Here is a 22,224-nt window from a genome sequence, read left to right as displayed (position 1 = left end):
TGGTTACTCTGTTGATTTGTTGCCGAGATGATCTGTCCAATGCTGAGAGGTGTGTTCAGGTCCCCCAATATTATTGTAGAACAGGTGCTTCTTCTGTCACTCCAGAATGAGCTTTGTGGAGAGAGACATTCTCTTCTTTCCTTTGGTCTCTGCTGGTGACTCTCTTTGTGTTAATGCACTCCAGTGGCTGGCGGACCATGTGTGTGGTGGTTGTGGCATCTAGCTGCTTTCACAGCAGCTGTGGTTACTGTGGTGGCTGTGGTGCACCACCCACATGGAGGTGGTGTTTTTGGCATGCTCCTTGGTGCTGGTGGTGTACCTGATTGTGGTGGGGGGTCTGGTCCCCAGATCCATACCTTAGGATCCTGGGTGGGCCCTGAGGTGCTGGTGGTGTGCCTGGTTGTGGGAGGGGGTTCCGGTCCTTGGCTCCATACCTCAGGTTCCCGGGTGGGCCCCGAAGTGCTGGCGGTGTGCATGGCTGTGGGAGGGGCATCTGGTCCCTGGCTCCATACTTCAGGACCCCGGGTGGGCCCTGAGGGGCTGGTGGTATGTCTGGTTGTGGGAGGGGTGTCTGGTCCCCGAGCCCATGCCTCAGGTCCCTGCATGGGTCTTGAGGCACTGGCGGTGTGCCTGATTGTGGGAGCAGGGAAAATAGATTTAAACCCTGAGTTTGCAGAAGTCAGACTAACTAAAACAAAACCCCCCCAGAGATCTAGTGTAGTAGCTTCTTATTGCTAATGTATTAGGGTTCTCCAGATAAAGAGAATCAATAGGATATGTTATAAATATATGAGTGGGATTTATTAGGGGAATTAGCCCACATGATTATGAAGAAAAGTCCCATGATAGGCTGCCTGCAAACCGGATGCCGGTAGCATGGCTCAGTCCGAGTCAGAAGGCCTCAAAAGCAGGGAAGCCGATGGTGTCATTGGTGTAAGTTCCGGAAAGTAAAAGCTGAAAAGTCTTGAGCTCTGATGTCCATGGATGGGAGAGAAAAGTGTATCCAATTCCAGCAGATAGAGAGAGGTTCACCTTTTTTTTTTTCTCTCTTTTGTTCTCTCCAGGCCCCCAGCAGATTAGATGGTTCTTGCCCACATTGAAGGCAGGTCTTTCCCATCCAGTCCACTCAGGCTCTCATACTAATCTCTGCTGGAAACACCCTCATGGACACACCTAAAAAGACTGCTTTACCAGGTTTCTCAGCATTCCTTCATCTAATCAAGTTGACACCTAGAATTAACCTTCATAGCTAATATACCAAATAGTTATACAAAAGTTTGCACCACACACTCAGTAACTTAAAAAAGAGACTTTATTATTTTACAGTACTGGATGTCAGAACTCCAAAATGGATCTCCTTGGACTAAAATCAAGTTGTCGCGTTCCTTCTAGAGGGTCCAGGGGAGACTGTTTTATTACCTTTTCAAGCTCCCACAGGCTGCCACGTTCTTTGCCTCTTCATCTCCTTCCATATTTAAAGCCAGCAATCAAGTTATTCCAACCTCTGCTTCCATCTTCTCATCTTCCTCTCTGACTCTGACCCTCCTGCCTCCTTCCCATTTAAGGCCCACTTTTACATTGAGCCCACCCAGATAATCTAGGAAAAATTTCCCATCATAGCATCCTTAACTTAATCACAATCTGCAAAATCTCTTTTGCCCCATAAGGTAAATATTCACAGGTTCTGGGGATGAGAATGTGCACATCTTTCAGAGGTCCTTATTCTATCTACTGTATGCCTTCAGAACTTCTTTAGCCAAATCTCATATAAGCCACTTCTATTTGGTGAAGGAGAGTTGGTAGGCATGCTCAATTTAAGGTTAGATTGGCCAATCAACACCCGGCTCAGGTTGCTTGGTGACTTGGCTATTCATGTCCAAGTGTTCAATCTCTACTTGATCCCAGTAGAAATCCAGAAGATGTTTCACAAATGAAGAATGATTCCCTGCAGAAAATGCACAGTGTGGGTCCAAATTCTTATATGCTCCAAATTCTTAAATGTTGTAATTTATCTATAACTTCCTGCTAAGGGCTCTGTATAAAAACCTTATCTGTGACAGACTGTCCAAACACGACTATGTCTCCTGGGTCCCACGGCTCCGACTATCTGCAGCCTGAATCTGTTGCAAAGACTTCTCTTGGTCTGGGCCCGACTCAAAACCAGCAGCCTTTCAAGGTACCTAACAAGTGGGTTGAGGTAGCATAGCCAGGAAGGCAAACGCTGTCTCTAAATTGCAAAAAAGACTCACTAGACATTGGAATTTTTTCTTATTAGTAGGAGAGTCAGATTGTGTGACATGTCTTCACTTTGGATGGGATATCTCAGCATGCCTCAGGCAACTGGGCGCCTGAAAATTTCACCAAGGCAGTAGGAACTTGAATTTTGGGAGGATTTATTTCCCATGCTCTGGAATGCATTAGTCTCACAAACTGCCTGGAGTAGTTGCTACTTCCTGTTTAACAGGTCCAATCAGCACGATATCATGAATTTAGTGGACCTGTATGATGTTCTGTGTAGTGGAGGGTGATCATGGTTTCTGCAGAATAACAGAGGGCTGGAGAGTTAATTATAGACTTGAAGTTGGACAGTGAAGATGCTTTGCTGACTCTGAGACCATTTACAAACAGACCCATAGAAAATAAACTTTTGCTCTTCTTTGCAAGCCAAATAGGCGAGTTGAATGGGAATGTGGAAATCCTTGATAGAGGCCCTCCAGGAATGAAGATTATTTTTGTTTCACTATTGTTGTAGGGAGAGGCATTTCTAGTACCTTCCACCTGGCCTTTCCTCCCATTGTATCTCTTCCTGCACAAGTCAGAAAACCAGCACCAATTGCTAAGGTTGTCTGTACCCCTCAAGCATTCCAGAACTAACATAGTAACTACAGGGTGGGTTCTGGGACTGAAGCCAGACTGCCATTAATCATTTGACCTCCATAAGCCTCCACACTGACTGGGAGACTTCAGGGGGTCACAGGGTTCTGAGGTCTGTACAAGTAATGGGATATTTTCTGAGCTGCAGAAGGTCACATTCTCTCCAAATCTTACTATGGGGCACAGCTGGGCTGAGAGAGGTTTCTTGTATAAACCCACAGAAAAAGAGAACTTATGTTTAGAGCACAAGCCTTACTCATACTATCCTTAGGGCATGAACAAATGATTCTCTCTACCCGTTCTGGGGAGCAAACTCTGTGTGTCTTCTAGTGCATCTCTCAATCTCATTGTCATCTCTACAATCCTGACTCGTGTGTGTGTGTGTGTGTGTGTGTGTGTGTGTGTTGCCCCTGCTTTTCCTTGATTCTCTTGCTTTCTGCCCGTGTCTCTGTGGCTTACTGTCCCTAGAACCCACATGAGATGTGGGGTCCTTCTGGAATATGGTACTAACAATCCACTTTAGGGACCCTCTGAAAACAGGTTGCTGACGTTAGGCTCCCTGACCTGGAATCACAAGTTTGTGGATCTCACTATTTTCCAACCACAGGTATTGAAAAGTGGAAGAATCTTTATAGAATCTGCAGGATTACCATAGGATCGACACTGCAGGGACCAGCCAGCATGACCCCATACTCCAAGGTATTGGACATGGCCACTTGGTGGTACAGATTGGAAGTTACCTGCACAAGGAAGTGTTAAACCACATTGGTGAGCAACTCCTCAGGGTCTCAGTCTCCATTCAGATCTTCCAGGAGCCTGACTTGAGGAATGCCTGGTGTGTCACTGAGTCTCATGGCTGAGGAGGGGCTGGGATGTTAATGTGGAAACCAACTCCAAAATGCCACTCAGTGCCTGAGCTGGGGAAACCAGTCAAACTTGGATTGTTGTTACAGATGAGGGGACTTGGAAAAGAAGGGCTCAGGGGGAAGAACTGTTTGGATGTTTTTTTAACTGTATGTGAAGAGGAAGATATTGAGGAACTGAGGGCTGTTGCACTCTCTGCCTTCATTGAATGGAGGGGCCAATGGGGCCATCGCAGGGTGAATAATCCTAGGAGGAGAAAGAAGCTTGGGGAGATGTTCATAAGACTGTTAACTGACTCACAGAGGAAAGCCTGGGCTTGTGGTTTCATTGTCCCCAGACTTCCTCCCTCTGACTTCCTTATTTCTGTAAGTAGCAGCAACTTCTCGTCACTCTCCATCTAAACCTCTGAGTCATTTCTGCTTCCTCACTTCATCTCCTCCTGCCCACGACACCTCATCTGATACTGTGGATTCTGTCCCCATGCTTTGGGCAACAGTGCTCACTGGAAAAAATTAACAGGTTTCAATATAAGACATGGGGGTAACATTTACTGATCAGGTATCCTTGATCAGGTAACACCCCCCTCCCATGTTTTGAGAATTAGTGTTGCCTGAGATATGGATAAGTCTCAATCTTGTGTAATTTATTTTACCAGATTAGGACATGTGGTATAGGAGCCCTTATGATATGAAAGGTAAATCAGAAATAGTACTTTATGCTGGGTGGACTGGTAGAGTATCAGGAAAGGTTACTGGATACAGAAATCCTGGTGCTTGTTCTTTTAAGTTTTACATTTATTTTTTATTGTAACAATGTTGATTGTATCTATCTGTGGGTTACAGAGTTGAACATCAATACTTGTGTGTAATATGTGATGCTCACATCAGAATAATTATTATATTCAATAATATACACTGTCATTGCTATTCATAGCCCTTTACCCATCTCCCTTCCTGCTTCTGGTAACCTCAGTTGCTCTTTCAAAATTTCAATGTATTATTGTGAATGTTATATCTTTCTTTCTTTCTTTTATGTGTTTATTCTTTTAGCTCCCACTTAATGAGTGTGAACATATGATGTTTCTCTTTCTGTGCCTGGCTTGTTTCACTTAATATGGTTTTCTCTAAGTTCATCCATGTTGCTGTGACTGGCAATACTTCATTCTTTTTATGGCAGAGTAATATTCCATTGTGTATATATAACACATTTTCCTTATCCAGTCATCTGATGACGGACATTTAGGTTGGTTCCAACTCTTGGCTACTGTCAACAGAGCTGCAATAAACATGGGGGTGTAGGTAACTCTTCGACATGATCTGGTACTCATTCTGAATTCTACACTTAGCCAAATTAGTATCCAAGTGAAGGTGAGAAGGTCAGCTTAATGCTATAAGACTTAGGGCATCTCTCAAAGGATTTTATATGTTCCCAACCCAAAGAAATGACAAATGTTTGAGGTGATGGATGTGCTAATTACCCTGATTTGATCACTGTGCATCGCATATGTATACCCAATTATCACAATGTGCCCCATAAAAATATACAATTATTATGTGTCAATTAAGAAACATATATATTTAGTAAAGAAGAGGAAAAAAAAGAGAAATCTTACCTTATATAAGAAACAACTGTGTCATGTTGCAACTTCTTAAGGCATTAGGAATCTGTAGTGAACCATACCTTTCTTCTTGCACCTCTCTTTTTAAAAAAAGATTTATTTTTTCATTGTTACGTGCTTGAGGGATACAGTTTCTTGTTTTAATACATGCACATATTGTATAATGATTTAATCAGAATAGTTGGCATATCTATCACCTAAACATTTATCATTTCTTTGTGGTTATAACATTCCAGATCTTTTCTGGCTATCTTGAAATATACAATAAAATATCATTAGCTATTGTCACCCTAAAGCATCAGCACTTATTCTTCCTATCTAACTGTCACTTTGGATCAGTACCTTTCCTCAGCCTTCCCTTCCCCCTGCCTTTCCCTGCCTCTGGTAACCACTATTCTACTGGCTATTTCTCTCTCTCTCTCTTTTTAATTTATTTTCCTTAATTGACCTATGATAATTGTATATATTTATGGGGTACAATATGATATTTGGGTACATTCATACTGTGTGCAATCTTCATATCAGGGCACTTAGAATATTCATCACCTCAAACATTTGTCACCTTTTTGTGTTGGGAACATTCAAAATCATCTCCACTAGCTGTTCAAAGATACACAATTACTTGATGTTGACTTTAGTCTCCCCATATTGCTATAAAACACTAGATTCTATTCTTCCTATCTTTCTACTGTTTTGTAATCACTGACCACCCTCTTCCCATCCCCCATTCCCTCCCCTCCCCTCCCCCCCCCCACCAGTCACTGGTACTTTTTATTTCTATGAGATCAACTTTTTTAGCTTCCACATATGAGTGAGAATATGTGGTATTTCTCTCTCTGTACCTGGCTTATTTTACTTAATATAATTTTTTCCAAGCTCATCCAAGTTGCTGCAAATGGCAGAATTTCATTCTTTTTTATGGCTCGGTAGTATTATTCCATTGTGTATATATACCACATTTCCTTTATCTAATCATCCATGGAAGGACATTTAGGATGGTTCCAACTCTTGGCTATTGTGAATAGAGCTGTGATAAACATGGGGGTGTGGGTGTCCCCTCAACTTGTTGATTTCCATTCCTTTGGATATATACCCAGTAGTAGGATTGCCCAATCACATTGTAGCTCTATCTACAGTTTTTTGAGAAACCTCCATACTGTTTTCCATAAAGGCTGTACTAATTTACACTCCCACCAACAATGTATAAGAGTTCCCCTTTCTCCATATCCTCGTCAGCATTTGTTATTTTGTCTTTTTGATAACAGCCATTCTCACTGAGGTGAGATGATTTCTTGTAGTGGTTTTGATTTGCATTTCTCTAATGATTAGTTATGTTGAGAATTTTTTCATATACCTGTTGGCATATGAAATGTATGCCTTCTTTTGAAAACTGCATACTCAGTTCCCTTGCCCATTTTTAAGTCAGATTATTGGTTTTCTACTATTAAGATGTTTGAGTTCTTTGTAAATTCTGGATATTAATCCCTTACCTTATGCATAGTTTGGAAATATTTTCTCCCATTCTGCAGGTTGTCTTTTTGCTCTTGTTTCTTTTGCTGTGAAGAAGCTTTTTAGTTTGATATAATCACATTTGTTAATTTTTGCTTTTGTTCCCTGTGCTTAAGAAATATTATTCATGAAGTCTTTGCCCAGATCAATGTCCTGAAGTGATTCACCTATGTTTTCTTCCAGAAGTTTTATAGTTTCAGGTCATTCATTTAAATCTTTAATCCATTTTGAGTTGATTTTGGTATATGGTGAGAGACAGGGGTCTCATTTCATTCTTCTGCTTATGGATCTCCAATTTCCCCAGCACCACTAATTGAAGACTGGTTCTTGGCTCTTTTTTTCAAAAATAAGTGGGCTGGAGATATGTGGATTTATTTCTGAATTCTCTATTCTGTTCCACTGATCTGTTTATCTGTTTTTGTGCCAGTTCCATGCTGTTTTGATTATTATTGCTTTGTAGTATATTTTGAAGTTAGGGTGTGCGATGTCCCCTGCTTTGTTCTTTTTGCTCAGGATTGTTTTGGCTATTCAGGGTCTTTTGTTGTTCCATATAATTTTTGAGTTGTTCTTTTCTATTTTTTTGATGTATGTCATTGGTAGTTTGATGGGGATTGCATTAAATCTGTAGATCATTTTGGGGAATATGGTCATTTTGACAATATTGATTCTTCCAATCCATGAACATGGGATGTCCTTCCATTTTTTGTGTGTTTTCTTTAATTTCTCTACTCAGTGCTTTATAGTTTTCATTGTAGAGATCTCTCACGTCCTTGGTTAAATTTATTCCTAGATATTTTATTCCATTTTTTGGTTGCTGTTGTAAATGGGATAGATTTCTTGATTTCTTTTTCTGCAAGTTTGTTGTTGATATATAGAAATGCTACTGAGTTTTGTATGTTGATTTTGTATCTTGCAACTTTACTGAATTTGTTTATCAGGTCTAGGAGTTTTTTTGTGGAGCCTTTAGGTTTCTGTATATATAAAATCATGTCATTCACAAACAGGGACAACTTGACATCCTCCTTTCCAATTTGGATGCCCTTTATTTATTTCTCTTGTCTAATTGCTCTTGCCTAATTCCAGTACTATGGCGAATAGAAGTGGTGAGAGTGGGCATCCTTGTCTTGTTCCAGTTATTCGGGAGAAAGCTTTAAGCTTTTCCTTGTTCAATATGATCTTAGCTGTTGGTTTGTCATATATTGTATTAAGATGCTTTGCTTCTATACCCAATTTGTCAAGAGTTTTTATTATGAAGAGATGTTGAATTTTATCAAATGCTTTTTCTGCCTCTATAGAGATGATGATTTTTTTTCTTTCATTCATTCTGTTGACGTGATGTATTATGTTTATTGGTTTGCATACGTTCAACCACCCTTGCATCCCATTTGATCATGCTGTATACTCTATTTGATGTGCTTTTGGATTTGGTTTGCTAGTATTTTATTGAGGATTTTTGCATATGTTCATTAGGGATATTGGCTTGTAGTTTTCTTTTTTTTGTTGTGTCCTTGCCTGGTTTTGGTATCAGAGTAACGCTGGCCTCATAGTATGGCTTTGGAAGAATGCTGCCCACTTCAATCTTTTGAAATAATTTAAGAAGTATTGGTATTAGTTCTTCTTTAAATGTTTGGTAGAATTCAGCAGTAAAGGCATCTGGCCCTGGGCTTTTTCTGTTGTTGTTGTTAGGAGACTTTTTATTATGGATTTAATTTAATTATTTCATTACTTGTTTTGGGTCTATTTACGTTTTCTGTTTCTCCTTTGTTCAGTCTTGGTAGGTGATAAGCACACTCTTTTATAATCTACTTCATTTATTCATTGTCATGTTTGAAGATGGATATACATGACTATTTGGAATTTTAGCTTGTGCTTTTTGCTGACATAATGCTTGTTTTTCCATATATAGTAGCAATTTTATTTTGGTATATGGAATTTTAAGATAATTTTTTGCCAATATGAAGGACTTTCTTGTCAATGTTGTGAATTGATCCTGGTGCATAGGTACATATTTTTCTAAGGTATATACTTAAGAACCAAAGATCTGTGTCCCTTGCTTTTACTTGATAATTACAATCTCTCTTTACTAACTGAAGTAATTTGTACTCCTACTGGCAATGTATTAGAATTCTATGTGCACACTATTTTTTCCCACAATGATATTACCACTTTTCTCTTTGCATCTTATCTGAATGTGGTGGAATTTTGGCCTCATAATTTTATTAAAATTGTGCTGCAACATTGAGCTAGAAATTATCATTACATTTAAAATATAAGAAAATTTAGGTGTGCGTAGAAGATATCAGAGAGATGTACTATAGCTGGCTTGTACTCTTTGGTAAAAGTCAACTCTTTGTATCACTTCCAACTCTGTGTCAGTAATGTCCCATTGGAACCTTGATGTTGGCCAGGAAGGGAGTCTTTATACTATAGAAAATTGAAAATGCCACATACCTGCATTTTTAACAATGGGTTTTCACAGACAGCAAACCACTGGGCTATAAGGTCAAACACCAGTGTGTTGATTCCAAGTAATGATATTTGTGGAGAAACTACACAGATAGCATCCAATGAAAAGTGGGGAAATTATGGGGTCCGGAGATGGTGTTAGGGCCTTGTTTTGGGATTATCTTCTTCAAGCTGGAATCATTGTGTATTTGTCCATTTATGTTGCTTATAACAGAATACCTAAAACCAGGTAATTTATAATGAAATAGAATTTCTCATAGTTTTGGAGGCTGGCAAGTTCTAGGCCCAGGGAACATATCTGATGAGGGCCTTCTTCTGCATGGGAACTATCTTCAGGGTCCCATGGTGACACAGAGTGTCATGTGGTGAGAAAATTGCAAGAGCTCTCTCATGTACTCCTTATTAGGCCATCAGTCCACGCCCATGTTAATCATTACTCCATGAATGGATTACCTACTCATGAGTGTACAGTCATCATGATTTAATTACCTCGACCTTTCAAATACCTTAATCAAATTTCCACCTTATTAACACTTACAATGGGGGTGAGGTTTTAATGAGTTCTGGGAGAATATTCAGTCCACAGCACCTTATTATGGCAATTTATTTTTTATTAAACAAGGTTTAATTCTCGAACTGAAGAGATAAAGATTCTATATGTACATAAAGGCATATTAATTAAAACTAGAAATAAAGAAAAATGTATTACATGAACATTGACCAGGGCATGAAGTTGTATAGAAGTATGGACCCAAATTTGCCATGTCGGACATAAGCTGATGTCACAGGGATTGAGAAAGATGGGGGCCAGTCACAAAAACTCCACAAAGAGAGTGAAGGAAAATACCACAGTTTAATGGAAGAAGAGTTCAGACATCGTCTCTGCACCTGAACAATGAATTCTCCACCTCGAGATGATCTGCAAACAGTTCACACAGCATATGTCCCAGATTATCTTTCAGAACCTCCTGGGATCATCAGGTTTAATTCTACCACTATGAATAGTGTATTTTTCTTTTTCCTGTGCTACCTCCTGGCTGCATCTTGGGGGCTTCTCTGGTTGTGCCAACCCTCAAACACCAGAATCCTGAACACCACCAGGATCAAACAAGCCATACACATCTGGGTGAGATTTTCTACTCTGTAATCCTTGGGTATGAGGCTAGGAATTGTGGACAAAGAGCTCACAGAATTTAAGGCAGATCAAATCACCCCGAATCCTTGGATGTCCACCCAGGGCACCCAAATTCTCTTGACAGAACTTTACACTTTGAGCCCAATCCCATAATTGAGAATTTTTTCTACTCACCATTCTTGGAGTCTGATTTTTGTCATGTGTTGATGGTATCGGCTGCTCCTTAGGGTCAAAGAAAACCCAGAATTTTGGTGAGAAGTTGAAAAGGCCCTGTCCAGACACACCCTGGGTTTCTGCATGCTTATATCTTCCCACCTCTCATGATATAACTATTATATAGTTTCTTAATGAATGCTTTCTCTGCTGTAGCAGGGTTCTCTCTGGTCTCCTCATTGGATTCTTCAGAATCTCTGTGTTCTGTGAATTCAGACCTTAACTCTGAGTCACTTTACAACAAATTTAGCTGAGCCCCAAGAGCTTAGTGTTAGTGAGAAAAATGGTCTCCCAGTTCAGAAATAATTGAGCCTTTGTATGCTCTCCATTTAGTCTGGGATGTAGGACCACCTAATTCCCTTGGCGATGAGAGTTTCCACTTATTCAGCAGCTGAGGACCCAGGATCCATAGATGAGGTTGGTTGTCAGAGGCTCCTGCCTGTCAGGAGCACAAAGGGGTGAAAGTTGTGATGTGTCCCCCTTCACTCCACCTCAGCAGTTCCCAGCCCTTCTGGAGTCTAAATATTATTCTGTAACTGCAGTTACATTATCTATTTATTCTTTCATTATGTTATTCTTTGTAGAGTTAGGTGTACATACAATTGGGTATACATACATATTTATATAATTATTTTTAGTGGTGTTATAAGACAAGTTTTATGTTTTCTCGGAATGTGAATCTATTTAGCAAGAGCAATATTTAATTTGTAAACTCATAGCAGAGGGAAAATTTTACTTACACGAGCAAAGAGTTTCAATTGTAGACATAGAAAGATAGATAACTTTCTATATCTACCTATTTATTTGTCGATCTGTCTATCTAGAGAATATTCAACTTATAAAGTGTAGTTGGGTTAATTACATAAATATATAATAGTAAGAAGGAGACTGGTCTGTTGTTAAGAGTACTGTTGTGATGGTTACACTTGGAGATGACATTTAAGGAGATCCCTGAATAGAAAAAGGACCCAGAGAGGAGCCACATGAAGATCCAGACAAGGAGCACCAGAGGCTACAGGAAGAGCAGGTGCCCAGAAAGATCTCAGCTTATCCTTAAATAAGGAATAAAGTCTTGACTATGGAAGGTAGGAGGGGACAGAAGAAGAAGCTGAGATTTGGGGACCTGGTGCATTTGAGACAGGCCAGAGACAACAGGGCAGAGGAGAGAGGCTCCATCATCTCACTTTTTTTATTTGGAAGAAGTCTGGATACTGCTTTAAGACTTCAATGAAAAGAAAGTAATGATTTCATTATAATTTTAAAAGTTAATCTCCACTTCTTCCAGATCAAATCTTTGGAAACTGAGAAGTCTACAGTTCTAGTCAATAAGTAAACCTTTAAAGAACAATGAACACCTTGGTGTTATAAAAATGGCATGAGCATAAAATATAGGAAACCCTCCAAATATATTTAACCAGTTGTGATATCACAATAGTATAAAAGTAACACACAAATGATAAAGAAAAAATTTATAAAACATTATAAATGAAACGGTAGCATGTAAAATTCAGAAAATGTGAATAAAGAGTAAATATTTGTGACTTGGGCGAATATCCAAGTGTTGATACCAGGAAGCCTTCTTAATGTGCCTCACCATGGTAATATGTCAGAGAGAAAAGACCATTTTTCAGGACACATAAAAAAAGTTAGAAAAAGCATCCATTTCTAATTAAAAAACTAATGAAACAAGAAAATAGATTTAAAAGATAAGTCAATATAGTTAATAATATTGTATTATATATTTCAAGATAGCCAGAAAAGAGGATCTTGGATGTTATAACCACAAAGAAATGATAAATGTTTAGGTGATAGATATGCCAACTATTCTGATTAGATCATGTACAACTGTATGCATGTATTGAAACAACAAACTGTACCCCACAAAAATGTACAATGAAAAAATAATAAATAAATAAAATTAAATAGTAATAAAAAAGTTTCCATAGAGAAAAAAAAGAAAGGTTGGAGGGATTAGATATAATAAAAACCAACAGCTTTTTCTCTGAAAAAAAATTGGGATAAAAGGACAGCTGTGTTACAGAAGCTAAGTTCTAATCGCATTTTTCTCGAGGTTCAACCAAGTCTAACTCCAGCCTCAATGGACAGGGGTGGGGAAGCCTCACCTGAGACCATGAGCTCTAGGGGGTCACTGGGGTATAACAATAGGTAGGGGGAGGTGCTACCTGAGCCATAGCACCTGTAGGTCCCCCCGGGGGCTGAGGTCACAGGAATCATGGGGAATTTGGCCTGGTACTACTGAGCGCTGTACTTTGATCTAAGATGCAGGGGGGGATCAGCTATCCCCTCCTTGGACAGAAGGAAAGTGTCTATCAGGCTCTATGACTGACACAGCAAGGTCATGTTCTCTCCTCAGGCCATTGTGGGATCGGGCTGCACCAAGAGGGGGAATCCGTCAGGGAGCTGTTCTAGAGAGAAGAAGGGTGGGTGAGGGGCTATCCCACATCTTATTCTGAGCCAAGACCTCACCAGTATGGATCTATAAGAACCCTCAGTCTCTCTGTCTTTGTTTTCTCTGAGTCTCTCTCCCCCCATCCCCTGTCTCTGTCTCTCTCCCTCTTTTGAGACCCCCACCCCTCATCCTGGCCATTACCACCTGGGGCTCCCCCAACAGGGCCTGTGAAGAGTCTGGATCCCTAACTGAACCCATTGGGCTCCTCACCTCCGATCAGGATGTCACCGGGGGCTGACCACTCAGAGGAGAGGCCGTGTGCACCATAGCATCTGTACCTGCCCCTGCGGGAATTGCTCACAGGGCCCAGGGGGAAGTTGGCCTGAGAGAGCCCAGCCTGGGACTACCAGCAAGGGCCCTGGGGGAGGTCATGGCGCCCCTCCTTGGACAGAGAGAATCTGTCATAGCTGACATCAGAGTGACACTGGAGGGTCAGATTCTCTCCGGGGGCCATGACAGGGCCCTGCTGGGTCAGGAGGGAGGGCTTCCTGGACACACCTGGAGGGAAAGACGAGCCGTGTAAGCAGGGGCTGGTTCTTCCCAAACACCTCCCTTCTATTTTCTTGCTCATTGGGACTTTCAGTGTCATGGTTTTTCTCACTTTATGTTCGTGTCCCCACGGTTCCAAGAAAGGATGTGTGTTTCATACACTTTCTTATCACCTGGGGAAGTCCTGAGGATAAGGCTCTCAACTACCTACCTGCCTGGTGCCCCAAAATTGTATATGAAAAGGCTGTGGCTTCTTCACCTGAGACCAGTACCTCCAGGGTATCGCTGGGGTCTGACCACACCTGTGGTTTGTTCCTGTCATAGACTTAGCATCTAAATGTCTACCTGTGTCTGGGGATCATGGGACCCACAGGAAACAGGGCCTGGAACTGCAATTGGGATTTGGCTATAAGATCTGACTCCAGGAGAGCTTGTGTTCTCCTTCTTCAGCCAGAACAAAACCACCAGATCCCAGCTGTAAGCTGCAATGGAGAGTCACGTTCCCTCCTGAGGTCGTGACAGGGCTTGGCAGGGCTGAGAGGGTAGGTTCAATGTAAGCTCTTAGGAGAGAGGGAAGCAGCCATGTTAAATGGAGCTCACATTATATCCCAGGGCTGGGCTGTGAGAGGGGAGACACCTCTCACAGCAGACCCCTTCCTGAGGGCAAAGCCTGGGGCTGGGACTCCTGAGTGTCCTCTCACCTGTCACCATCATCTCCAGGGGGTCACTGTGGTCTGACCAGCCTGCAGGGCCTTGATAGTAACAGTGGCATTGCCCTGCATAGTGGTCTGTCATGGATGGGGTGGGGAACTTGGCCTTGTTCCTGGGCTACAGTGGGCTCTGTGTTCCCAGGACACTGACCTTCCCTCTTTATATAGATGGTACTCCTGGACCTCCAGGATCCCCTGACACCAGATTTCACTGACCTCCCTCAGGTGATCACAGAGTCTGGGTCAGCCCAGATGGTGGGTTTGGGGAGGGTCCCTGGAAGGAAATCAGACACTGGGACCCAAGACATTCTCACACTTAGATATTAGCTCTCAGCCCCAGCATCCTCCCAGATGTTCCCATAACTCAGCCCAGAACTGCTATTCTCCATTCTAGCAATAAGGTTGGCCCCTTATTCCCAATGAGGATACCTGGAGACAGACTCACCTGCTTGCTCTCAGGTCCTGGGGCTCAGACTCAGCCCTGGAAGAGAGTTTCCTGTGAGAGATTTGCCCCCTGAAATCTGAGCAGATCTTTTCCTCCGCTGAACCTGCCAAGTGCCTGAAAATTCCTAATGGATAAGGGCCTGGCTGTGGGATGATGGCCCTCCCGGGGCCTACTCTCCCCTCTTCAAGTCTCGCCAAGGCGGAGCAGGGCTGTGAGGTTGGGGGTCATGGCGTCTCCTTCCACTGGCCCCAGCTGAGCAGATGGATGAGACCACAGTGCCTGGCAGGACAGACAGACACATGGGGTGGGACACTTGGAGGCTCGTTACTCCCTGTCACAGGGTGGTCATATCAGCAGCTCTACAGGGCAGGAACTGCCCCCTGCTCCAAGACCCTGGGTCTCTTTCTCCAGGGCTGAGAATTGGATGGGCACCAGACTCTTTGTAGACATTTCATACAGAAATGAGGTCTCCCCTGCCTTCCAGCTACTGTCTACCTGATCTGTCCTCATCTCACCTAGGGCCAGGACATAGTGGCAAGTAGACCTGGTCACTTCCCGAGTTTGCCCCTTCTGGGTGAGAGTGACTGAGGGCTTCTCCTTCCCTCACAGAGCCTCCCCATGGGGCTATCTTCTCTCCTTCAGCCCCTCCATCAGCACATGGTTGCATTGTCCTTACCATGGCCAGTCATCTCTCCAGCCCTGGAGATGCTTCAGGGAAGATGCAGGTTCCTGCTGTGCGGCAGACTCAGATCAGCAGAGACACATTCAACATCTGACTGTGCAGTTCACATTGAGCTGCACTGCGGCAAAGAGCACAAAGGAGAGATAAAGGGAAATAAGGAATAAAATATGACTCTTATTTTGACTGTGGAGTGTGGGTTTGTTTTCTTCTAAGCTGTCCACTTCATGAACGATCTTTTTCTTCTTAGCAACAGCATCTACCGCCATCTCTTTGGAAACCACCCTTCACTCGTTCCTGTCTCCTTGGTGCCCCTTGTTTCCTTTCTCAGAACTCCCCTCCTCATCCTGTGGTCCTACCTTCACGTTGAGTAACAATGATTGGGTAAGAGCTTGACTTTTTTTTTTTTTAACCTTTCAAAAAGCTTTTATTTTCAAAATATTTTGGGGGCTGGCTGGTTAGCTCAGTTGATTAAAGCCTGGTGCCGATAACCCCAAGGTCCAAGGTTCAATCTCTGTACCAAAAAGCTGCCCCCCCAATTTTTTTTGAGTGCCCGATGTAGTTTTTTGTTTGGTTTTAAAAATTTTTATTTATATGAATTTGTATTTATACTTTTATTTCATGTAAAATTTGTCTACATTTATTGAGATGATAAATTTTTATTCTCAATGTATTCAGTTATGTTGATTAATTTTTGAAAATTAAGCTACTCTTGTCTTCCATAAACATAAACTAAAAAGTGTAGTCATGAAAAGAGAGATAATGAGAGATTGTTGCTTAATGTGTACAGAGTTTATATTTAGAATGACCAAAATATTTTGGAAATAGAGGTAGTGGTTGCACAGCATTGTGAATGTAATTAATTCCACACAGTTGTATGTTTAAAAATGTTTCAAATGGCAATTTTTATCTTATGTATGTTTTACCACAATAAAAAAACAAAAAAGAAAAAAACCCAAAATAACCCAGAAAAACAGGAATGAATATTATATTCAATATTTGTTTAGGGATTTACATCTAAGGTCATGTGAGAGATCTTTTCAATAACTTTCCTATTTTGTAGTTTCCTTGTCAAGTTTTGGTATCAATTTTTTTTCTTGCCTGATAAAATGTGTTTGGATGTATATCCACTTTTTCTAGTCTCAGGGAAAGTTTGTGTCAGGTTATTTTTTTTTATTTTTTTTTTTTTTTGTGTGTGTGTGTGTGTGTGTGTGTTTCATAAGTGCATAAGTGGAAGAAATCACGAACACAACTTCTTCTGATAAAATGTGTTTGGATGTATATCCCCTTTTTCTAGTCTCAGGGAAAGTTTGTGTCAGGTTTTTTTTTTTTTTTTTTTTTTTTTTTTGTGTGTGTGTGTGTGTGTGTGTGTTTCATAAGTGCATAAGTGGAAGAAATCACGAACACAACTTCTTGAACTGGAGTTTAGATTGTGGGAACATTTTTTATTACAGAGTAAAAGTATTTAGTTAAAGTGTTTAGAAACAGTATTTAGTAAGTATTTAGCAAAGTATTTAGTAAAAGTATTATGTGTGTGTGTACATAGATGAGTACGATGATTCAAATTTTCTATTTTTATGTCTATTTAGTAAATTGTATTTTGGGGGATTTTGTCAATTTTATCTGCATTTTTTAATATATTGACATAGAATTGCTCATAGTGTTCTCTTATTATCTTCTGAAAATATATGTAGGATCTGTAGTGCTACTCATTTCTCATTCCTATATTGGAAATGTGTGCCTCTTGTTTTTATTTTTGCTCATTATGGGTAGGGTTTATAAATGTCAACATTTTTGAGAATGAACTATTTTGCTTTATCAATTTTTTATCTGTTTTTAAAGTATCTTCTCATTAGCAGCCACTAATATTATTATTTTCTTTCTTATACCTTTATTTGCAATAATTTGCTATTTTTTTCTAAATTGTTGATATGATAACTTAGGTCATTGATTTTTTAAAGGTTTTTTTCTTTTCTAATTTATTTATTCATGGGACTTCATTTTCCAATTTTATATTTTAATGTGTAATATTTACATTATCAATCAATTTTAAAGATTCTCTCACTTAGGTTTTTGGTTTTCCTCATTTAACTACTTGATTATTGAGAAGTCTGTTGCTGTATTTCCAAAATATAAGAATTTTAGTTATCTTTGTGGAATCAGATGAGTTTTAAAAGTTCCCCACATCTCCTGGTGGTCTACATGAGGTGTCCAGATTGGCTAGAGTCCATGAGTTAGTGTCCATTGGGGGAAGCTCTTGGGTCTTCTGTGGTCCCTGGCTCTCCCTCCTTGAAGTGTGGGGTCTGGGTCCTTCCTGGGCTAGTGGATGGCCAGAACGGCACACTCTCTGGATTCAGCTGGGGGCTCCCCTGAGTGGGAGGAAGGAGGTGTTGTCTGCAGTCTGGGCATCAAGATGTGCAGCTGGGCATAGGTCACATCCTGGAGGGTTTTAGCTGCAGCAGCCTGCAATGGGGGGAGAGTGAGAGGGAAGATGCATGGTTCAGGTTGGAGGGGAGTACTGGGGGACTGGAGAGGGAAAGACTCACTTGACTGTCAATCTGCCTGTCCTCTTCTGATTGTCTGTCCTTCATGTTCAAGAATTCCTTGGAGAAGACATGAGGAGGGGAGGCCACTTCCTGCCTGAGTCTGGGGTGGTTCACCTCGGTGTAGGTCACCTCCTGGTGGTTTTCGTCTTGTGAGCTGTGCTGGAGAGAGACAGTAATGAAGGGGGTCTTTGTAATTTCACTCAATCTCCCTCAGATAAGTTTCCACACTGTTACAAGAGTTATCTTTCAAAAATTTAAATCAGATTGTGTCAGTTTCTGATGGAATCTTCTTAAACTTCCTAAAATACTGGAGAATCTGGAAGCCTCCTCCTTGCAGTTCTGACCTCGTATCCTGATGCTCTGACCCCCTTGCTCATTTGACTCCAGCCACAGGTCCTGTCTTCCTGAAAAAGCATGTCCCTGCCTCAGGACCTTGCACTTGCTGTTTCCTCTGCCTGCAGGTGCTCATCCAGCAGATGTTTGTATGGCCCTCTGCACTCAGGCTTTTTCTCAGATGACAGCTTATCAGAGAGTCCTCTCCTGATAGTTCAAACTGACTCAGTCTGCCCCTACATACGCTATCCCTTTCTTTGGTTTATTTTCCCTAACAGCACTTTGTACCCCTGGACACTCTGAATTTATTTGCATATTATTGTCTCTCATTCACAAGGTGAGCTCGGGGAGGGTGGAGACAGCTTTTCTCACTGCTGGGTCTGCAGCACCTACGTGAAGCCCGACTGAGAGTGAGCTCTCTGTGAATGTTTGTTCAGTGAATGAACAAAGGGTGTCCAGAGATCTTGGGGGATTCATTTATTCCTGTGCCCTTCTGAGACCCAGGGAATACTCTAACAACCAGGCTGTCAAACAGAAGACAAGGAGCTAGAAGGGGAACCAGGCAAGAGGAGCCCCTGAGATCACAGGAAAACCAGGAGAGAGCGAAGTCACAGCAGGCAGGGGCAGCGTGCTTCGAGAAGGGAGGGTCAACTGTGGGAGGACGCTGAGAGGTGAGTGGTGGGAGGACAAGTGTCCATTGGATTAAACTTGGCAACAGGAAGGCCTTTGGTGCCCTGGACAGGGGCAGGGGTCTCACCTGACTGTCAAGCTTCACGCCGTCCTCAGGCTGTGTGTCCTTCTCGGCAGCATCTGCTGGGGCAGAACAAGGGGGGGGGGGTGTCATCTCTTGTCAAGGTTCCCTGGGATCTCTCAGTTCCACAGGCCCCTGCCCTGCTCCAAGATGGGGTCACTGAGATCCAGGGAGTGGCTGCGATGTCCCTGAGGTCACACAGTACTGGAGCTCAGTCCTCCTCACCTCTTGAGTCCCAAAAGCTTCCTAGCCTGTCCCTTCCTCCGTTGCTTACTAAAGCCTTTGGGACCCCATCTCCTACCCCCAGGGTGGACCCTCCTCTTCCTCACAGAGGTTTTATTCCTGAATGTCAGCAGTTCTGCAGGAGCTGGGGAAAAACACAGGAGTTTTAAGTGGGAACGAGGAGGTTCCAAGCAGGGGTTGGAGTCTGGGGTCCTCTGGGAAGAAATCACCTCTTCTGCAGGCCTCTGTCCTTGAGCTCTGGCTTGGCAGCCCCTGCAGGAAGTTGGAAATCAGCCTCTCTCTGAGCTGGGTGAAAATGGACAGTCTCAGCCTGGGAATGTTAGAACCCCCCATCACCCTCATGCAACTAGAAAGAAAAGAGGGAAACGTTAAGACACTTGAATAGATGTTTCAAATATTTTATAAGACTAAAAAGCCAAAAAAAAATTTTAAATTTGTACATGTGTGCTGACATTAACCGCTTTCTTTCCAGATTTTTTCCATTTGTAATGCTGAAGATGTTTTTCTGAGCTGGCAATACCCCATCTATTTGGTTTCCCTGTGGCTGGTGCCCCGAGTTCCCCATTGATTGGTCCATGGGGGACCCATTTTCTACTCACCCAACTTCCTGTGCTTTCCCTGATGCAAGCATCGAATGAGAAGGAAGAGGAGCAGAAGGAGCAGCAGGACGAAGGCCACTGAGACCCCAATCAGACCCTTCAGGTACCATTTGCAACCTTGGGCACAAGTGACGTCATGAATGAGAAATGATGCCATTAATTGAGCACCTACTGTGTGCCAGGCATGTGCTGGGTCTTTGCATCCATCACCTCCAACCCTCACAAATTGTGCAACCAAGGATTGCTATCCCCACCCCACCAGTTCTACAGATAAGGAGACTGAGGCTCAGAAAGGTAAATTGCCAGCCCCAGGTTACCCAGCCAGGGAGCAGCAGAGCTGGGAATTGTACCCAGGTAGTCTTACTTCTAATCCTTGATCTATATACCAGAGCTGAGCATCTTGAACTGAGAGAAAGAGCCTGAACGTCCCCTACCATGGCCCTGCTCCCCTCTCCTGCACAATGTCACCATCACTGCTCAGATGGGACAGGGCCACTGCAGAATCAGGTCCTGGGAGGCTTCCCTGGGAGGCTTTCTCTCCCAGGACGTCACAGCCAGAAGGCAAAACTGAAAGTTACTTTAGGATCTGGGACAGGCCTTTTCCTTTTACAACTGGAGAAACTGAGGCCCAGATGGGCAGTCCTGGCCAAGTCTCTGTCTCCAGAGGAGCCTGAACTGACGACATAACTAAATCCCTGCCTCTTCTGAGCCCCACCCTCACCTCCCAACACAGGCCCTCACTTACCATCTTGGGTGCCTGACTCGGTGGAGGTGAGGGACTGATTTTCAGGACCTCCTGTGATCAAGACAGGGAGGTGAGGGACTGGGGCTGCTGTGCTCCTCACTTCAGTCCAGCTGCTCCTCCCCCAGGTTGGGCCACTAATGTCTTTCTCTGCCTTGACCACCCACCCCTCAACCACCCCAGCCTCAGAGCCCCTGGGGGCCCCTGTGGTACCAGCTGACATCTCTCTCTGACTCCCCGCTCCCCTGGACACAAGCCATGCTGAGAACTGGAACTAGGACTTAGATCGGCTGACAGTCTCTTGAGGCAAGCCTGGGGAAAATTGTAAATTCTCTTGACAGACGTCCCTGTGACTCACCAACTGCAGAGCTGGGCCCTGTGGGTGGGGGACTGCTGCCCCCCGTGGATCGTAGGAATAAGGACAAGAGAAGTGTGAGGGACAGGAACTGCCCCCAGAACCCATTTCTGCTCAGTCTTATCTATATCTGCCCTGTAGCCTCCCAAGAGCCTCCCTCTGCCCACCTGACACCTTCTGGGGATATGAACATGGAAAGGGACAGGCTTGAAAAAACTCCTGATGGCCTCCTCCTTTCTGAGGAATGAATTCCCCTCTGGCTGACCCTCCCTCAGGGTTTCCCTTACTCCCATCCCAGGCCAGAGCTCTCCTGGGGGCAGCGTCCTGATCTGATCCTTTGAGCTAAGACGGGAGAGGTTTAGAAGCCCCTCACCTGAGAACATGAGCTCCAGGAGATCGCTGGGTTCTGACCACAGCTGGGGTGTGTTCCTGTAATAGCCATAGCATCTGAACGTACGCCTGTGCATTGTGGTCATGGAGCCCACAGAGAACAGGCCCTGGAACTCCCCACCAGGGTGTTGCTCTAAGTCCAGGGTCCAGGAGAGATTGTTTTTTCCTTCCTCAGTCAGAACAAACGTGCCAAACCTGAGGCTTGAGCTACATTGGAGGGTCACATTCCCTCCTGGAGTCACAACAGGGCTGGGCAGGGCTGAGAGGGTGGGTTTTCTGTACATTCCTAGAAGAGAAAGAGGCAGGTGTGTTAAATGGGGCTCACACCACTGGGCTTTGAGACGGGAAGACACCCCTGAGAGCAGACCCCCTTCCTGAGGGCAAAGCCTGGGGCTGTGACCCATGAGTGTCCTCTCACCTGTCACCACCAGCTCCAGGGGGTCACTGGACTCTGACCAGCCGGCAGGGCTGTGATAGTAACATTGCTATCGCCCTGCATCGTGCTGTGTCATGGATGGGATAGAGAACTTGGCCTTGTTCCTGGGCTCCAGTGGGCTCTGTATGTCCCGGGGAAATGATCTTCCCTCTTTATACAGGTGGTACTCCTGGGCCTCCAGGGTCCCCTGACAGCAGATGGTCACGGGGCTCCCCAAGGTGATCACAGAGCCTGGGTCAGCCCAGATTTTGGGTTTTGAGAAGGTCTCTGGAAGGAAAGCACAGGTTGGTTCCCAAGACATTCACGTCCCTTTGGATCTCCCCTATCATCCCCATGACCCTCCCAGACGGCTCCCTC

General features: G+C 43.3%; 2 protein-coding genes across 2 annotated transcripts in view; both read right to left on the bottom strand.

Moving 5' to 3' along the window:
• Positions 1-10,357: 10,357 nt before the first annotated feature.
• LOC103604752 (leukocyte immunoglobulin-like receptor subfamily A member 6) overlaps positions 10,358-22,224 on the bottom strand; it is a 13,280-nt gene continuing 1,413 nt past the window's right edge. Inside the window, 5 exon segments of the mRNA XM_008589322.1 lie at positions 10,358-10,514; positions 12,784-13,105; positions 13,360-13,647; positions 21,415-21,717; positions 21,850-22,134. Of these exon segments, the coding sequence (XP_008587544.1) occupies positions 10,358-10,514; positions 12,784-13,105; positions 13,360-13,647; positions 21,415-21,717; positions 21,850-22,134 (1,355 nt within the window).
• LOC103604753 (leukocyte immunoglobulin-like receptor subfamily B member 5) lies at positions 17,439-20,909 on the bottom strand. Its single transcript, XM_008589323.1, has 5 exons — positions 20,690-20,909; positions 19,945-20,061; positions 19,109-19,164; positions 18,019-18,177; positions 17,439-17,935 (listed from the first exon to the last, which is right to left on the bottom strand). The coding sequence occupies exons 1-5, from the start codon at positions 20,907-20,909 to the stop codon at positions 17,792-17,794; spliced, it is 696 nt and encodes a 231-aa protein (XP_008587545.1). The 3' UTR covers positions 17,439-17,791.

The sequence above is a fragment of the Galeopterus variegatus genome, unplaced genomic scaffold (genome assembly GCF_000696425.1).
Source record: "Galeopterus variegatus unplaced genomic scaffold, G_variegatus-3.0.2 Scaffold5374, whole genome shotgun sequence".
NCBI classification, from domain to species: domain Eukaryota; kingdom Metazoa; phylum Chordata; class Mammalia; order Dermoptera; family Cynocephalidae; genus Galeopterus; species Galeopterus variegatus.
Note: the sequence above shows the minus strand (reverse complement) of the source record. Positions and strands in the feature narration are given on the sequence as shown.